Source organism: Acanthisitta chloris, unplaced genomic scaffold (genome assembly GCF_000695815.1).
Source record: "Acanthisitta chloris isolate BGI_N310 unplaced genomic scaffold, ASM69581v1 scaffold66, whole genome shotgun sequence".
NCBI classification, from domain to species: Eukaryota; Metazoa; Chordata; class Aves; order Passeriformes; family Acanthisittidae; genus Acanthisitta; species Acanthisitta chloris.
The window spans coordinates 20,590-40,287 of NW_008676259.1; the positions used below are offsets into that span (position 1 = coordinate 20,590).

Consider the following 19,698-nt stretch of genomic DNA (forward strand, 5'->3'; position numbering starts at 1 on the left):
TCATCCTTTTAAAACAAGGCATTCATAGCTTATTTATTGGGAATACAGATCCTGCAAACACAGTTCTCCATGGCACACTTCTGCTGTGAGAAGAACTTCACAAATTTTTTCTAAGCATGTTTCATCAAAACTACTAAACTGTGGAGATTAACCATTTGCATCTTACTGGTTGGGAACATAATTTCATGATGCAGAAAAGAATATGCAAAACTGCATGATTAAGAGCTCTCAGCAAATACTTCTCATGCCTATACTTAGAACAAGATCCTTAAGTAGTTCTACTATGTCTGCATGGCACTGCAGTATGTGGAAGTTGTACTCCATCCCTGAGAAGCAGTTTAGCTGGGTTTGCAAGGCACTTTTAACATTAAAAAGCAAAACAGACCCCACAGAAGAAGGGGGGGAGTCGTTAGTTAATGCTGGCATAATGCCTGATTGCTGTATGTGTTCCAGGGCCCAGACTGATTCGGGTATTGCTTCCAAAAGATAACACTTTTCAGGGCAGCATTGCATGCCTTGTAGAAAACAGAGAGCCAGTGTTTTATTATATGGCTTATGCATGAAGGGTTATGTCTTCCTCCATAGTTTTAAGATCAAGAACTTGATCTGCTTTTCCTCATTGGTATGTAAGTAGCACAGCAGTGCTATTTAAGTAGAAGGTATGTACAGCTAATAAAGTTAAAATCATTACAGATTCAATTCAATTTCCATTGTGTTCTTTTGAAGAAATTTTGCATTAATCAGCTCTTCAATTGTATGAAAAAATCTGTAACCATCTGTACTATCTGCTGTACTGATGATTGTGATTTGATTTATTAGTTGAATCAGAAACTGAAGCACACCCTTTAAAAGACTATGACTAAGTTGACATTTTTTCTCCTATATTTTTGTTTTCTCTGTAAAATTTAAGTTACTTTATAAATAAACTTCCTGAAGTATGAATACAAGGACTGCTGGTCATTGTGAAATATAAAGCCTGTGCTTGTACAGGCTACTCTTTTTGTGTGTTGCCTTATGCCTGTGATTATACACAGTGCCAGGAAAAGAAGCATTATTTTTTAAAGTCAATTGTAAAGGTAGACCAGGAGCCCATTCAACAAAACCAAAACAAAACAAAAAACCAAACCAAACCAACAAGCAAAACAACAACAACCCCCCCCAAACAATCAGAAAAGGTGTTAGATGTTCTGGAGAAATGAGGTATGTGAACTTCAATCAGTGCTATAAAAGTACTAATGAAATACTGATTTTTTTGTTTGACTGTTTGTTTGTTTTGGTCCATGTAACTTGTTAGTAAAAGATGATGTGTGGAAACAGTTTCACATGTACCTTTCCATTTCTATAAAGTCTTCATTGAAGCTGAAGAGGGTATTGGGAAGTACTAATGTTCCTTTGCTCAGCTAAACCCTGTGATCAGACTTAGCTGAGTTTTTACCAATTTTTCGTGTTTCTATTACAGGAACCTTCCTGACAATACCATACCATCTCCCTCAGTAATAAGTTACCTTTGCCTCTAAGATGCCTTTAGGGCAATCCCATTCAACAATAACATGACAAATTATGGTAAAACAACTCCCAAGGCAAAGAAACAGCATTAGAAATTTATTCAGAATATAAGAACATTTGTAAAATAAGTATTATAAATGCCTCTGTATAAATAAATGCAGTTTTTACAATTCTATATCAAATAAACACAAACCAGGTATTTCACAGCTACTAGGAAACTAAAAAGTAGCAACACATTTAGAGCTAATTCAGCAAGGTGAAAAGTTTCTAAAGTTACAATGTATGGTGCAGAATTAAAGGAGGAGAAAATCCTAATAAAATCAGTAGAAAATACTGACATGAATGCAAACTTTGTTACCTGTGCTTTGCAATAGCTAACAGTACATTCAAGCTGGTGAAGATTTATACATAAAATTAGAAAAAAGTATTTTTTTTCTGAACACACTGTGAAATACAAAGTTTCATGCATTCTAGTGACTTAGAAAATTAAAACCAACCACCTGATCATTAATTCAGGAATGAATTTAGGTTTTGTTGGCAAGAACCACAAGTGAGTTAAGTAAGTTGCTGTAACTCAAGATGCACTGCACACTCTGGTGTGCTGGTATTTCAGAGTTACATAAAAGGAGTTTTAGTTTTTTTGGCATTTATTCTAAGGCTTGGTGCCATTTTAATGGATACATTGGAACTGCAGCTAATTATTAGTATTGAACAGTTTTCACAATAGCATTAAACATTTTACCACATCCCTACTGATCTTTTCCAGTATGCCAGCAAATGAAGCAGTAGCTGCTTGCTTGGTCCGGCAAACTATGGCTACTGCTGAGGCTGTATGATACCAGCCTTGCTTTTCCATCTACAAGCCCTATGGACAGAAAATAGGAATGGCTTATATTTACTGATAATGTATTCTAAAGCACTTTGAGAATACAGTTGGCAGGGAAAATATGCAGTAATGTAGTGAAATGGATTCAGCAAATCTTTAGGCTTGAAAAGGGCACTGAGGGACACGGCAGTTCTTTATGCCTCTAAACCCAGGTGCTTGTTCAGCCTTGAAAACAGCTGACTGAGAGGGGCCCTCATCAGTGTATGCAAGTTTCTAAAGTGTGGGTGCCAAGAGGATGGAGCCAGGCTCTGCTCAGTGGTGCTGAGCAATAGGGCATGAGGCAATGGACAGAAACAGGCACAGGAAGTTCCACATGAATATGACAAAGAACTTCTTTACTGTGTGGGTGACTGAGCAGTGGAAGAGATTGCCCAGAGAGACACTGAATTGTCCCTCACTGGAAATATTCAAGCACCATCTGGCTGCAATCCTGAGTAACCTGCTCTAGGAAACCCGGTTTGAGCAGGGAGGTTGGATTAGATGACCTCACCAGTGGTCCTATGCAACCATTCTGTGTTTGTGATTTCATGCCTTCTTAATATGTATCTGTCAAATTGTAACTGCATTTTTGCCACAGTACATAGTGAATACTTTTCTTTGTGTTTCTTCTGAAATAAGTGTGCTCAGCTACCACTGAAGCTTATGGCAAACCCCACATTCCTGTTGCTGAGAAATTTGGCAAAAAAAAGGGAAACACCATGGGTAGCTGCTAAGCAAAACCATAAAGACAGAGGAAATCAATGTGCCTGCTCCCTCAACAGACAGGTTTGAAAAATTTTCCATTCACATTATAAATTAAGAAGTGCAATTATCTTGAGAAAGAGGACCGATCAAAACCAATCCCAGGACATCACTATCTAAATATTTCAAAATCAGCATTGTTTTAACTTGCTGTTGCAATCAACCACATACGATGCTGGCTTTGTAGATGATTTATCAGACTCTAGAGAAGTAGAAATCACTGCCCTAAGAGAAGAAAACAACAGCAGCTACAGTAGTAAGAGATGAACACCAACTGCTACCAGTTCAGATGTAATAATGCCATTGTAATATGGCATTATTAACAATAATGCCATAGTCTGAACACAAATTCCCACAACTATTTTGGCTGCCTGGCCTAACCCAACAGCACACTAAAACACGTCCGCTAAAAATATTTCCTTAGTACTAGAAATGGGAGGAATAATTGAGAGAAGTTATCATAATTCTAAATACACAAGTAAAACTGGAGGTGCAACTCAACATGTAAAGCAAAAAGGATAAAAAGCTCCTGAAATCAGATTCACTGAAAATCAGCCTGAAAAATGCAAAGCAGATCTGTAACACAGCAGCAGGCTAACACAGTGAATGGATGCCAGTTTGGCATGCTAAAACACACATGAAAGCTGTTCTACATACTCTGTCAAAAAAGCAAATTCTGAACGTATCAGGTGCCATGGCAGACTTCTGTATTTTGCCGCCTACAGAAATCACCCAGATCCCCATTCTTTGCTTTATGTTTATTGTGGTAATAGGCCAACATTTGCAATTCAGTCAGTTTTGATAATACAGTAATATGATGTGATTTAAACAAAAGAAAACAATGTTAGCAGTAGCAAAAACTAACCAAAGAAGCTGTATGAAGACTTCACCATTCACATTCTGCTTGTGGCTGGATATCCATACACCTACACATTTATAGTTTTGTGCCTATGTATTCATTATTAAACAGGTACATTCCTAATAAGTACCTTTTTTGGTCAAAAAAAAAGTATAAAAAGAAGACATTCTACCTCTTGATCACAGTAAGCTGTAATAAGCGTTATACACATGACAAAACAGTCCAGCTTCTTAAAGAAAAACTTGGCGAAAATGTTATTAGCAAGAAAACCCAACTTTTTTACATAGTAGTTGCAAACACCATGCAATATAAATACAAGGACGTCTCCGATGATTTCTTACCCACCCTTGGCACAGACTATCTGTGTGGTGTGGTGAAACTCACAGCCTTTAGCCCTCTTAAAAACTGCAAAGAAATACATCAGTATCATAGTTTTCAGAGATGCAACTACGGTTTCTAGGTTTTTTTTTTTTCCAAATCAACAGGAGTTTTCCTACCTGATCTGTACTGTGAGCAGCAGTACTGCAAGTATGGTGCAAAAAAAGCAAGTCAGCCTGTCAGTTCCCTGCTCTACAGTTGCCTGTTTGGTTGGCTTAACCACACGGGGAATCTTGAGGGTACAATATGCACTTGTGTGCAAAGGGAGCTCAGGGATTGGGAAAACTCTCAAATGATCTCCAAACTGCCTGAATGAAAACCTCTTAACATGAATTATTTTGCTATGTGACACTGTCACCCATTGGGACATACATAAAATGGAAGAGAAGCTGTAGGAATATAGACATAACAACACAGACAACATACATAATTATAGCATGATAATTCAGGCACTGCCATTTTACATTATGAAACAGTCCTTAAGGTTAACACTTATATTATCCCCATGATACCTCTCTGGGATCCCAGAGAAGGTGCTAAGTGTGTCAGTGTTGACAGTCAGAGCTTTTAGCATTTGAAGCTACCTAAAAGTCAGACTCCAAAAGACAGAAAGTTGTAATGGCACTAAGCATCTTTTAAAGACATGTATTTAAAGTGAAGTTTCATTGGTGTGTGGTCTGGAGTTCTCTTCTTCTAGTAAAGCTATTCTTTGTTTGAGCATCCTTACTTGCGTTTCATGTCTCTCCACCATGGCCATCATTTGTGATTCCAGTTTCTTCAGCTTATTTTGATGCTTTTTCTTCGCTTTTTCATAAGCTGCTACCAAGTTGCTGTTAAAAACACAAGGCAATACAAGGTAATTCAAAAAGGCTTATTCATAACAAGTGCTACAAAAAAATCCACCCAAAAGCCCCATGTTCAGGGAACTCCAAAGTTTGGGTACTGATCATCTTTTTGATCTTTACTGATCAGTGCTTTTTGATCCAAACCCAGATCAATGCTACTGTCTCCGTCTTTTCTGGGGCAAGTACACACCTTTCCCAGTAAACTGGTGAAGAAAACATTTTAAAACATGGTTCAGAGAGCCAGATAGAGGTTGCTGATGATGACCTCACAGAACAGTTTGTGAGTCAGGATACCACAACATTAAACATATAATGATTTATAAAAGCATTGAATTGCCAGAATCTGCTGAGAAAAGCCAGGACTGAGTTTGCATTTTCCATTTTTAAAAATGACATTTGCGTTCAGGGGATGGCATCTGGTGCTAATGTGTCAGCTGCTGAGTAGCTTCTATGCCTCCACACTGACTGAGTAGGAAAGCTTGAGATGGGTACCACAAAAGCTTTCAAGTATAATACAAGGAAAACAACATTGTGAGTGATCAGCTCACTGCAGGAAGGGCAGTTGCAATCCACCATATTCCTACTTCACCCAAACACAGTGCTACTAAAATGCCCTGAGTGAGAAGTACAATTTAAGTGTGATTATCCAAGAGAGTTTACTAATGAAGAGGCTGGAGCCAAAGACGAGGGAGCAGTTTAAACCAAAGCAACATATTCATAAGTCTGTTTTTATTTTGGTTTTGTAATTCTGCACTTACTACTAACTCAGTTAAGATTAACCTATTTCCCCCACTCTGTTCTTAACTATGTAGTTGTTAGTGGCCATACTGGAGGTTTATACCGCCTCAATCTCTACCTACAGCCTTAAAGAGTCAAAATGTGAACATGAGGATCTAGAAACTTCTCATTAGGGTAAAGGGAATTACAGTGCCTTGCTAGAACACAGCAAAAAAAATCCATGATGCATCCATCTGCTGGTAGATGCTTTACCTGTTTGCCCTTTTAAGGTCATTAACAAATTCTGCAGACTGCTGATGTCTGATTTCACTGCTCTTCGTGAGTCTCTCCAAAGCACTCACTAACTCCTGCACTCTAGCTTTCAGTTTCTTCTCCCTGGATCAGGAGAAAAGGAGGGAGAAAATATTTTCAAAACAGAAATAACACTTCAGTGTGCAAACGCATTCATGGTTGTCCTCTGCTGGGTTGGCAGGCTGAAAATATTTTCCTTACTACTCCTTGTATAATACAGGAGGTAGTTCTCATATTAAACTTTTCCAAAGATTGACATTTGTAACATTCACCATTTTAGAACACAGGATCAGAGATACAGCAGACAAAAGAGAAAATGAACTTCTCTGGTAGACTGTGGTCTTGTTTGTATTGAATTACATTAAGAAATAAGCACAAAGATACATAAATAAAAGTTTAAGAATACCTTGCACATGCCACATACTATGTATTGAATAAGATAGCAAAGAAATCTACCAAAAGGAGCTTAAATATCATGGTAATCATATAAGAATCTTAATTAAAAATATCATACCAGGACTGCTATTAAAGATAATTTACTGAACAAGTTTCTTTTTACTTAGAAATTACTCTAGAACCATAGAATGGTTTGTGTTGGAAGGGACCTTTAAAGATCATCTAGTCTGACTCCCCTGCAATAAGCAAGGACATCTTCAAGTAGATCAGATTGCTCAGAGTCCCATCTGACCTGCCCTTGAATGCCTCCAGGGATGGGGCATCTACCACCCCTCTTGGTAGCCTGTGCCAGTGTTTCACCACCCTCTGAGCAATTCCATTGATTTCAGTTACTGCTTCAAATTTGCCCGAGTAACTTACATTACAGTCTGTATTACAGTAGATCACTAGTTTTTCAAGGAGCCAGCAAGTCTGGTCCATGTGGCAGTGTGTTGTGGTTTAACCCCTGGCAGCAGCCAAGAACCATGCAGCTGCTCACACTCCCTCCTCCCCCCTCCTTCCTTCAACCCGGAGGAATGGGGAGGAGAAAAATTAAAGTAAAATATGTAGGTTGAGATAAGAACAGTTTAATAGTAATAAAGAGCAGAATGAGCCAAAATGCTAATGGATAATAAAAAGAACAAAATCAGTGATGCATAATCCAATTTCTCACACCCACGGACAGGCACAGCCCCGTCCCTCCCCCGGATTGGCCCTTCCTGCTTATAGACTGGGCATGATGTGCCATGGGGTGGAATATCCCTTTGGCTAGGTCAGGGCACCTGTCCTGGCTATGCTCCCTCCCAGTTTTCTTGTGTACCTTCTCACTGGCAGAGCATAAGACACAAGAAAGAAAATAAAAGAAAGATTTAGGATAAACACAACTTAGCAAAAACCAAAAGATCAGTGTACTCTCAACAGTATTATCACTCTGAATCCAACCACTGCACTACACTAGCTACTGAGAAAATTAACTCCATCCCGGCTAAAACCAGGACACAGTGAGAAACAGAAAAAGTTAAGAACAGGAGGAGGGAGTACAGACAGAAAACAGCAAGCACAAGAAATACAGAAGAAGAAAGGACACAGGCATTTTCTTCCAAGAGGTACCCTCTTCCTTTAAATAAGCCATAGAAGAGGCTTAAAATGCTGATACAGTTACCAATACTTAGAGTTAGTTGTAATGTAAAAATACTCTACTTCCATTTTGGCACACTTCATGTAATTAGCTTTTGGTTCATAGTTTCTAAGAGGCAAAGAAAAAGTGAACAAGACAGAAATTCTGTGGAGAAGCAAGCATTACAGCTTGAAGATTAAGAAGACTTTGAAAAGCATTTCACAGAGTGGGTAAGCACGTGCCATGAGGCAGGTGCTTCTTCCTGGGGAGCTCCCTGCTGCAGAGTGGATGGTTTCTCAGCCCACTCCTACACAGACATGGGACTGTCCCTGTGCTGGTGTGGAGACCCCAGGAGCCTTTCTCTGTGACCCATCCTCACAGCATAGATAGCCCAGAGAGAAAATGTCAGATTTAGGGGAAAACGCCAACAAAACAAGGGTTTTAAGAATAACACGGAGCTCGGCTCAACTGGGACACACATTATGTAGTATCAAATCTTACACTCGGCAACTCCATGTTTGTGGGCGACATTTACGCTTTACTCTAGAGCCACTTTGCAGTGATTCGTCTCTGGTTTTGTTGCAGTGCTGCTAAGCAAGTACAATAGGCTTCATCTCAATAACAAGACAACAGGAGTTTTGTCTTCGTGTTAGCTAGCTCCCACTTAAGCCCGCTGGGAATGAATACCCCAAAGTTTGTGAAAGCTTCCCCTGCTCTGCTCCTGGAATCCCAGCTCTGCAGCCTGCATTTCCCAGGCTGGCCTGGCTAGGGCAGCCTTTCATCGCCAGAAAGAAGGACAGCCCATGTGACATGTCTCACCGAGTTCCTTCAGTAGCACAGAAGGGCTTTCACAAAGTCAGCCGGGGAAGTATTCCAAGTTAGCAGTTCATCCCAACGCACTCAGACGCTGGTTTACCGGCCAAATTAAAAAAGACATAAGAGGGGCCTTGTTGATGAAGAATCATCAGTATTCTTTCTACGTCCTTTCACTGAAGGAACATGCTTTCTATTTCCAAATTATGCAATATTTTCTCCTGGCAGTTAAAAGCTCACTGCCATCCACCCCAAATATAAATTTTATTTTTTATATCCTATTTTAGCAGTCAGAAAGACTCAGCACAGTCTGTGGTCAACATCTGTATTCTGCAAAGAAAACAGGAACAAAAAAAAACCCCATCAAATTTTCACTTGCAATGGAAGATAATCAAGAAAGGCTCAGACCTGGCAGAGGCCAGACTTAATGTGTTTGTGGCATGGTACTACTACGATAGCACAACAGACTAGGGTAAACCTGGAGCTTGTCTGCTCCCAGGGTCACCACAGCTAGAAGCTCTGGGCAAAGCTCAGTAGCACCACGCCCAGCACAGCAACACAGCATTAGCAGCAAGTCCAACAGAATAAACATGCACCGTATTTGAATGGTCAGCAAAACCTAAAAGCTACATGAATAAAGTTGATTTAACATTATATTCAAGTAAAGGTATAGCTCTGAGAACACTGCACACAGTCCCATGGCAAAGAACCCTGTAGAGCCACAGTTCACTGCAGCTGAAGCCCTTAACACACCCATTGTAACAAAAGCTGCATCAAAAAGAAGCACAGTGGAAAGACTTTGAGGACCTTGTCATGCATGGTAAAGTTTGATTGCTATGGTGACTGTTACCTGATAAAACAATTATCTCACCTTTTGTCTGTTTGGCACTCACACCTTTCAACCAGCCCTATTTGGTCTGAACTCAGCTAAACATCAAGAGGTATTTCTCTACATTTGGTCTATAACATCCTTGTCTTGATGCTTGCCAAAGACACAGAGCCAATAGAATTGTAAGCACCCTGGACCTCCAAAAGCTACTTGAACAACTTTCAGATGCTAGTTCTGAACCATCCAGCTAAAATGGTAACAGTGATAGTTCAAATCTATAAACATCTCAAATTTACACCAGTAAAAGACAGATGTTCCTTTTGTCTTTTTTTGATGACTTGAAGTCAGTGAAAACAGCACTAGCTAGTACCTGCTCAACCTTAATCTCAAGGAAAGCAATTGGTGGTTTGATTGCGTGTGCTTTAAAATCTTACAAAAAACAACCCTTAGGGATCTATTTTTACACCATCTGTTCCTGGTGTAAAAAATGCCTATCTAGATATCTTTACTTCAAGGGACATTTCATACAATAAGTAACACCTGAGTAGACAGACATAGCAGCAATGCTTAAGACACAGTAAATACCTTGTTTTAATCTGGGAAATGGAGATGCACAAACACTTGGTTAATGACAATTACATGCAAAAAAAATGTAAGGTTTTCCTCAGAATTCTGTACCTTCTGTTTTAGTAGCAGATGAGGGACCTCAGAATGTACATTACTGGCTCATCAGCAAATGCTCCAGCCTGTCGTAAAAATTCCATGTCTCACAATGCTAACTCTTCCCACTTCCCTCCATTTCTATCACTAATTACCCCAGTTTGGTCAGAAAGAATTGCCCTTATTAGCTTCCCTCCAAAACTGATTGCTTAGTTAGGCAGTCAACAGGAGTGATAATGGATCCCCAGGTGCTATTTGTATACCTTTAATGCATTACACAGTTAGCTGTCTTTATGGGATTTCTAGCACCACTTGATTTTCCTGATTGCTATTATAAATCTGCAGGATATGAAAAGTCAGCCACTACAGGTTTATGGCAGAATATCTTAAAACAATGGGTATAGTCATATGCAGCATTTTTCCACAATGAGAACACATCAAAGCTGCAAACCAGGGATGGCACTGCATTTGATGTGACAACCATATAAACATCCTACTGATAGGGACCACCCTATGGCTGTGGCACAGCTTTCTGCTGCCAGACAGTCTTTGCAGTCCGAAGAGCAAACTCACATGGAAGCTTACACACCAAACTCAGACTGCTGTTGTGCCCCAGGGCTGTAACATGGACCTGTTTGCATCCCAAGAAAGCATTTCTGTGTGTATTTTGATGGGAAGAAGGAAGAAGCAGGGAGGATTTTACAGAGAACACCATTTCTGTGAGGTCCCAACTCACAAGTCTATTGGACTGCAGAAGCCAGCACAGGTTTGGCTCCCAACAGTTCCTCCTCCAAGCAGCGACTACAGCTGGAGCTGCAGAAAATGCAGCCACAACACCTCAGGTGCCCAGAGAAAATGAACAAGTATTCCCAGAAAAGAGAATGAGCCTATGATCTGAGGGCATGGCTCACTTCCAGCACAAGGGCTCTCTGCTGTGGGGCACTTGAGAAGTCAGTGGGAAAACCTCACTACACCCTCTCTGGGGAAAAGCTCAGAAAAAGTTTATTCAGAGGCCTACGGCCTACTACAACATCCACTAAAAGCACTATTTCTAGTGAAATGCCTAATATGGTGGTAATAAAGCCTTTTGTTTTGTATTTTCACAGTCAAAACACTCCGTGGGCAATTGCTAAGTGGTTTTCAAGGGCTTTTTGTTTCAGACTTATAGGATGGTTGAATAGGAAGGCAAGTGGGCAGGGGCTAACTGGTGTTCTCTGGTTTCAAGGCTACCAATGCAGAAAGTGGGGAATTCTGCCAGAGCAATAAAAGAAACTATGCAACATCGGCCACATTTCTGTGGTTTCTGTCAATCTGGCTCCGCACAGTGACACCATGTTTGGCACACAGTAATGTAAGCAAGGTCATGAGCACCTTTTATTTTCCTCCTGTCTGGGCTTTTCCAGACATGTTCAGGTTTCATACGCTAGAAGTCTTCCCAAATTTCCCTGCCCTTGCTCATTTCATTGAAAATTCCCCAGTGCTGCAAACAGGAAGCCGCTCTTCTCTGGCATGCCAAAAGTTGATTTTTCTACCATGGGCTTGGAGTGTGTCCAGCTAACTCCCCTTCTTGTGAAAGCACTAGCTATTGACCCTCTGCCCTGGGGTAAAGAGCACCCACAGCTCTTGCCAAATCTGAAGCAATAGAGCACCAAATCAAGAGGTGAGAAAAGTTTCCCACAGGCAGGCAGAGGAGTCAGGGGCCTCTGGGGCTTGATAATCCTGTCTTGCCATCCCCAGGGACATCCTTTTACTGAGCAGGGAACACTGCCTGCTACAAGCAGATCCCCCCAAATTCTGGGTCCCCTGTCAGAATGGCACCATTAGCTTCAGCTCAGCACCTGTCCCTGTGCTCCACAGGCATGCAGCCCTGACATAGTAGCACCAGCAGCAGTTAGGCAGGCAGCCCAGAGGGACAGAGGCCCGAGGTTTCATGGGTGTAGGCACCCAAGCAGCTGGGGCAGCCCCCAGGCACCTGGGGCTCAGGGAGGAGAGGGAGGAGATGCACCTCCTGCATGGCCCCTAATGATTCGTGGTCCCTTCTTTGAACGGGAGACACACACCTTCTGTGCCACACTTCACTCCTACTCTCTCTCCTAATATCCTCTTCTTGTGAGCTCTGCATGATCCCTCACTCCCCTCTCTGACTTTTCCAGTTGAACAGGGCGACACATGATTGTTTTTTCTAGGCATTTGACTCCCGCTCCTCTCAGGAGATAACAGCTGGACATTTAAAAGGAATGTAGATAAACTCTCTCTTCATCAGCAGTTTAAACTAACATCTTAGGTCAGACTGGCATGCAGAATCCCCAAACTAATTAACATGCATGCTTGCCTCACTGGTCTGAGTTGGCCTGCTAAGGATAACAACTAATATACAATAACTTTTTTAAAGATGCAACAAAGAAACACTACACAAATTCCAATAAAGTCTTAAAATCATTCTCTTCAAATGCTGCATCTTCCTGGCTCAACTCCTCAGGCATCACTGGGCTTGAGAACAACCACGCTGCCTGCTTGCTCGTGCAAAGGTAGCATTTTCTGATCACAGAGAAGACAAGGGGTGCTTTAAAAAACAATTTGCTGGTATAAAATATTGTACTGCTTTTTTTCCTGTTTGTCAGATGCCTAGAGCAGATTTCAAAATCCAGACGGTACCACAGACATGGTACCACAAGCACGTGTTACACCACCTGCAGCGGGGAGACAAGCCAGGTGTGGTCCTGGAAACAACAGACTGGCAGCAAAAAAGGAGAACAGCCCTGAAGGGAGGCAGCAGCACGCCTGCCACACTCACTGCTCAAACCTCCCACCCGGCTTTGCCAGCCCAGCCTGGAAACTCTCCAGACCTGGAGCTATTTGGAGCTCCCTGTGATGATTATATCCAACTGCACAGCAGCTCAGCAGTTCAGATAACCATGCAGCGGTAAGTAGAACTACTTATTCCATGTCAAAAATAGAGAAAATGTAAAAATACAGTTGTCTGTGATGCATGTAGAAAAAGTAGCTACTTGAGGTGCTTTATAGGAATCTGTCTTTTATACGACCATGAGTCACTTCTCTTCCTGTGAGGTGGTTTCTTTCACTGGGACTCTCCAGAGGGATTTCCAGAGACAGGCCATGCCTCCTGAACCCCTCAGGCAGCCAAGAGAAAGGACAACAGGAGACTGCACAGTCACAAAGACAGGATCCCTGAAATCTGTGACGACTGCAATCCATGCTGGTGTCTGGCTTTCAAATGTCTCAGAGTTGCATGTCTCCTCATTTAATGGATGTGGTAATTAGAGAACAGAAATAAGCAAATGTAACTGACCAAAAAGCAGCTGAGGATGCACCAGGAGCTCCTGAATACCAACCCCTGCCTCCCTCCCCCTACTTCTATCCACTGTACGTTCATCCTGTACTTTGGCCAGACAAAAAGAGGATTTTACAAATCAGTAAAATTCTTAAGAGTAATTTAAAATCTGAATCATTACAATATGATGTGTTTTAGTCACTTCTATTTCCTGATCTGAGACTTAGCCTTATTGATGATAGGCCTGAATTTCAGAGATGCTTCTACTGACTCCTGGATCTTGCTATCATGAAACTTGATAACAGCCTTGATAACATCCTTGAAAACATCCTAAGCTAAGATGCTGCCATGTGAAGCTTATGGAAGTTTAAAATAAAGGAAGGTGGCTTGATTTATCTCTCACTGACACTATGTCAGGAAATAGTCACTGCCATGCCTTGGCACAGCTTTCCCATTGAAATGGTGGCTCTCTGAAAAGAAGCTGGCACAATACAGGGTTGCAGTCTTCGGACAGACATAAGGACTTAAGACTGCAGTGAACAGTACTGTGTCTCAATAGACACATGCAAATTATTGCAATAAGGTGAATTTTTTGTTCTACTAGAAATACCTGCAGCTTCCACTTCTAGAGAGGCAGGAGCATAGACCTGTGCAAAATGTACTTTTTGTTAAGAAAAAAAGAACTGTTTCCCAGTCCTACAGATTACTACTCATTTCTCCTCTCCATAGCGACTTCCCATGTAGTAGCAGTCCTCACTGTGGTTATCTCTCAGTTTAAAAGTCATCAGACATGGTAAATACATAGTTGCTTTGTTGTGTTGCCAGATGGAAAGTCACCCTTTTGTGAGGGAGATAGTGAAATGTGTCTAGACTGACACAATTCATGTAACCCTGCACTGCCATCAAAGATCATAATTTTGTGCCAAATGATGATGCAGCTGAGGTCTGAACAGTTAGTCTGGTTACGAAGTGTTTTGCCTGCCATGGCACTTTCCTTATTGTCAGATCCTTCCTGGCCAAATATATTCATGCTTATAAATGATTCTCTAAATACATAAACAAAATACAACCCTACACAGACAGAAAAGCTATCAGCTACTGGAAATACAAGGAGAGACTGCAGGAGGACCTCAACAATCAAAGCATTTCTAGTAAGGCCTAAGGAGAGGGAGAAGTTTCAGTCTTGCCAGCTTGGCCATTCTACACAGAATGAAAGAATTTAGCAGAAAAAAAAGGTTAGTTGTATTACCATTATCATCACCCTGCTAAAGCAAGATGGAATTCTTACTGCCTCCTTCCTGCCATCTCTAATGCATTTACCTGCATTAATGCATAACCTGGTATGTGCCTACTAAGTTACAAACTCATACATGTCACACACAGCGCTCCCTCCCCTGCCACAGCAGAGCACAACAAACCAGCCAGAAATATACTGTTTTAAGGTCTCCCTCAGAGACTGCATCATGTGTCTGATTTTGAGGTATTCAACCACGTCCTCTCTCACAAAACTGACCTCTAGAACAATCATCGAGGTGTTAGTGCCAGGCAGTGAGGGAATACATTTTTGCCCTCACAAGAATAAAGTATTCCTGACAACAAGTTTGTTTATGGATGTGTCAAACTCAAGAAGTAAGAGGATTCGTGTCCATTGAAGCAGTCCATCATTCCTTCAAGACAAGGGAGCAGGGAAAACAAAATTGTTAAAAGACTCTGGCAGAAAGTATTTATGCTTGGCTGGAACAGAAAGTGCCTCTGAATTAGTAAGCTTAGCCTGCAATACCAGAAATTTGTTAACCTCGATGGAACTTTCACAACATAGAACTTGCAGACAATTTGCATTTCTGCTTGTTAGTGTAGCAATCATGGAAAAGAAAAGTGACTTCTTTGAGAAGCTGATAAGATGGGCTTTAATGCTGAACACTACTGTATGAAACTCTGAGTTGTACTAGAACAGGTATCTTAGGAAACAATAGATGAAGAATTGCTCCTGCCTTGAATTTCTTCTGATGGGCACTACCAATGAAAATTTGGTATGCTTCAAAGCATGCTGCTGGATTCCAGATTTAGGAAAAAAACACAGCTGCAGAGACAAGACACCCTACCTCTGTGGATGAGAATGTTCTGCTGCTCGGCCATTTGCAGACTATGAACAAAAAAAATTCAAACTATGCCGAAACCCAAACCGTAACTATCTCCTGCTGTTTTATTTGGGCTTCATTCTATTTCAATTAACTGTGAAGAACCTGACAATTTAGCAGTAACAGAAGGACAGAATGGGAAAGCAGCAAAGAGGGGAGCTGCCAGGGCTTTAGTCTCTGTAAAGACAGGATGGGGAGGGGACAGGAAGCAGGGCTGCTGATTGATATCACATGCTCTGACAAACAGAAAGACTCGAAAGCAAATGGATTTTTGCCCCTATCCTCACAGCTGTTGTCCCCTGCACCAGTGTCTACTGCAGGGATAGTGGATGTGTGCACTAACTGTAACCAGCAGTGAAATGCTCCTGAACGTTGGTATTAAAATACTGCCTCTAGACCACAGAGTGCAATATGCACTTGTTTTGTATCTCTCTCCTGTCCCCCCGCAAGCACAGCTACTGGGCAAAACATTTTTTTATTTTGTATTCTGGTCCTACTTCTTTGGCAACTGAGGACAGTACCTAGGGTAGCCAGCAGGATCTCTCCTGGTTCACACACAGTGCCAGGACTTGTTTTCCCATAAAAGCAGGAAAAGCACTGAGGGATTGGAACATGCTAAGTGCAAAGATATCACAGCCACTTCAGACCATCCTGCACTGTTGGAGCACTTGCAGAGGAAAATGCACTTTGATGGTTTTTGGGAACTCCTTTGTGGATCCATGATGGTATAAATTTAATTGTGGTATCTGTGGATTCATTTATCCAGAAGAGCAGTTAAGAACTCCTGGCATTTTTTAGTATAGCTGTGGCTAAACAGGTTGCAGTAAAGCTTTCTCCATGTGCCAGACAGACCTTCAACTGATTTTTACAGAGAAGACTTCAGGGCAAGAAGGACTAAGTGTTCAGCCTGATCTGGCTGGCACACTGATTAGGGAGAAAAATACCCTGTCCACACAGCTTGCAGGAACTGTGCTTGAGCCCCACTGGCAGCCGCAATCACATTTAGTACAGTTGTATTTCCATTACACAGAGAGTCTTCACAATTTATGTACAGTTTAATACGATTATTTTTCTTCCCCATTTCTGCCTGACAAACTGTACTTGCGAGGCCCCTGGCTGGAAATCCATGCTAATCAACTTAAAGCCTAGTAGATAAAGCAAGGTTGTTTACTCTGTGTTGTCAGCAAACCACATTTCATGACTATACTCAAGCCTCTGCTAACTAAGGTCATTGGCATCTTCTTGAAATCCAGGAGCAAATAACAAGCACAGGAAAAAGCTGCAGCTTGAGTGAAGACAGAAAATGCTAGTTGAGCTGCTCACACCAGGGCTGCAGAGTGGGGGGCAAAAGGGAGGCCAATAGCTCTATGCAATATTTATGCAAATTACTTTGCTGATGGGTTTTATCTGCCCACACAAAAATGACAGTTTTGATTACTTTAACCACGGAATTTTGTTTCCTGCATCATGCAAACTAAGTACTCAGGAACTGCCAGACTACAAAGCAAATGGCATGAGATGTATTGATTCTGCAGTGGTAACGATCTTACATTTTTACATAATGCCTTTCAGGCTTAAGTGTCCCTAGGCACACTACAGGTGCCACCTATGAAAAAAGCACCTCAGGACTGAAACACCACAGTTGCCTGGAGGGACATTCCACCATTAAAGGAGGTGCAAACACCAGAAAAGTTAAATCCACTCTTCCCAGCCAAAATTCTTGATAGCATTTTGGACAGGTTCTAGGTACAAGAACCAGATTAGATATTAGACAGCCATTTCTTGGAAAAGGTGGAACAATTACTGAAACAACTATTGAAACAGTGAATATCTTTGTCATGAAATTTACCATGTAGCTGATGCAGCAAAAACTGCCGCACAAACAAGTATCTAGCTAATGTATAACTGCACTGAAAGCTTAGGCTCAAAACCTGGCTGTTGATAAAAGCAGTTTGTCAAGTCATCAATTTTCTCTCCCGTTGGAAAGATAATGCTTCACACAATGTCATTTGTAGTTGAACTGTGGCTCCACTTACATACTCAGGAGGCAAATGGAGCATCTCAGTCATTACAATGACTGGAGTTCCCACTCCCTTAACTCCCACCCAAGCTGTAACCTGCAACCAACCTTCTTAACCAAGTATCACACTTCAAATCCTGTCTTCACTAAAGGTTTTCTGCATGTACACAAGAAAGTAATGTTTTGTGTCTCATAGTCGTGCCTGAATACAGTCATTATTGCCACTTTGAAGGTTTGTTTTATTTCTAAAATTCAACTGAATTTGAGAGATCCTCAAGGAGAATGACACAAAGCACCATATGAAGAATCTCATCAGTTAAAGAAAAGCAGCGAAAGAGAGATGGGGAACATTAGAACTTTGATCGTTTTCCTTCTCATGGCACAAATCTATGATCACTCTTAAAATCATGTAAGAATGAAGGCTCAGAACTAAACTTCTCTCTGGACCTACACAACAAGACATGTCCCTGTTGAAGGAAGCTGCTTACCGCCTGAGTGCATTTGTCAGTTCAGCAGTCAGTTCGCTCTCGTTGTATGGTCTCAGCTCAGCCAGTGTTAACGGTGTTGTGGTGCCATCACTGCATTCCTGAGAAATAAGGAAAGGCCATCTAATTAGAAGTTACTTACCACCTTCATGGGAAAATTCTGAAAAACTCTTAGTTCGCAGCTGCTTTTAAAATTCAGGTGAAATAAACAAGTTACAGCGACATGGCAGTGTATCAACATACCAAGAACCGGACTTAAAAAGGATTAATACTTCAGAAATCCTTCTAAATGTTTCCTAAACCACCAGAGCTCACCATTTTGCAGAATTCTGCTATAGTGTACAAAACTCTTGTGCCTTCCTTATATTTCTTTTGACACTCACTTGAAACAAAGAAGCACTGAATCAAAAAATTCAGATGATGCATTGCCAGAAACAAATAAGAAAGACAAAGTTATACACTAGTTCTGGATTTTGTTTTTAAACACATTACTGAGGTTTTCTGGGGACACAATACAAAAATAAGAGGACTAAAATTTTTCTAGGTATCTATTTCTTAATGCAAATTATTACTGTAAATGCAAAGATCTGTTTATTCTGCATTACACTAAGAGGAGAAAAGTCTTCATTCTCAAATTATTACAATCTGACTTGGAGAAAGAAACTATCATTACAATGCTCTAAGTGCTTCATAGAAATAAGTCCTATTTTTTTCATATTTTGTGTTTGCGGAGGATGGCATTTTACTTAGACTTCCTTCCAGTGTTTCCAGTGAGCAACTTGCAAGTTTGTAAGTTTGGCAAGAATGGCCCTGTGAAAGTTGTCAAAACAATGTTATTTTAGGCCAGTCTTAACAGCATTCTGCAAAGTCCTTATAAGTCATAGCATGGAAGGAACCACCTAACAACTGGAGAAGAGAGAAAAGATCTGCCTATAGACAAAGAGGAAAATTATTAATATGCTGTAGACTGCTATAGGGAGGGAAGAGGTACAATTAACCATGTTTATGATTTTGGAAACTTAGCTTGACTCCTGACCTTGCCCAACTTGTCTTTGCTTCCACTGCTGGTTGAACTGAGAGACCTCATTCTCTGCTCTTTTTGTTCTTCCACTTCAGACTTCAAATGCTCAATATGGACGAGGTAGGCCTGCTCCTGGGCCTCTCGAGTGCTCAGTTTCAATTCCAATGCCTTCTTCTCCTTCTCTAGCAGGTAAAGCCGTGCCTTGAGCTCTGCCATCTCCTCCTGTGGAAGAAATATTATCAGCATGCTGCTTTGTGGCACTACATACCTAAAAGATAATGAAGTTAAACAAGATTTTCATCCATTTCTATAACGTGAGTGTTATTTGCATCCACTCCCACAACCTTTTCATGGAGAACACTCTCAGCATCCAGAAGGCTTTTCATAATCATATAGCACATTTGTCAAAAGACCAGCATATCTTGAAAGTGATGAGCCATGCTATTATCCCTTTATCAGCCTCAGAAACAAGCTCAGAGGCAACCGAGCAGCTAATGTGATGCTGAAACTAGACTATGAGGTATCTGAGTTGCCACAGCTGCTGAAATTTCCTTGGTTCTACTTTGCCCTTCAGAGACCATTGTCTAAAAACAGGGGTGTATGACTTCCTTGCTGTTTGACCTCCCTACATGCCAGATTTCAAT

General features: G+C 41.1%; 1 protein-coding gene across 1 annotated transcript in view; it reads right to left on the bottom strand.

Moving 5' to 3' along the window:
- Positions 1–4,706: 4,706 nt before the first annotated feature.
- Positions 4,707–19,698, bottom strand: part of MCC (mutated in colorectal cancers) — a gene marked incomplete at its 5' end in the record, with an annotated part of 37,249 nt that continues 22,257 nt past the window's right edge. Inside the window, 4 exons of the mRNA XM_009076045.1 lie at positions 4,707–5,200; positions 6,206–6,328; positions 18,037–18,134; positions 19,070–19,276. Of these exons, the coding sequence (XP_009074293.1) occupies positions 5,020–5,200; positions 6,206–6,328; positions 18,037–18,134; positions 19,070–19,276 (609 nt within the window). The remainder of the gene's footprint in view (positions 5,201–6,205; positions 6,329–18,036; positions 18,135–19,069; positions 19,277–19,698) is intronic.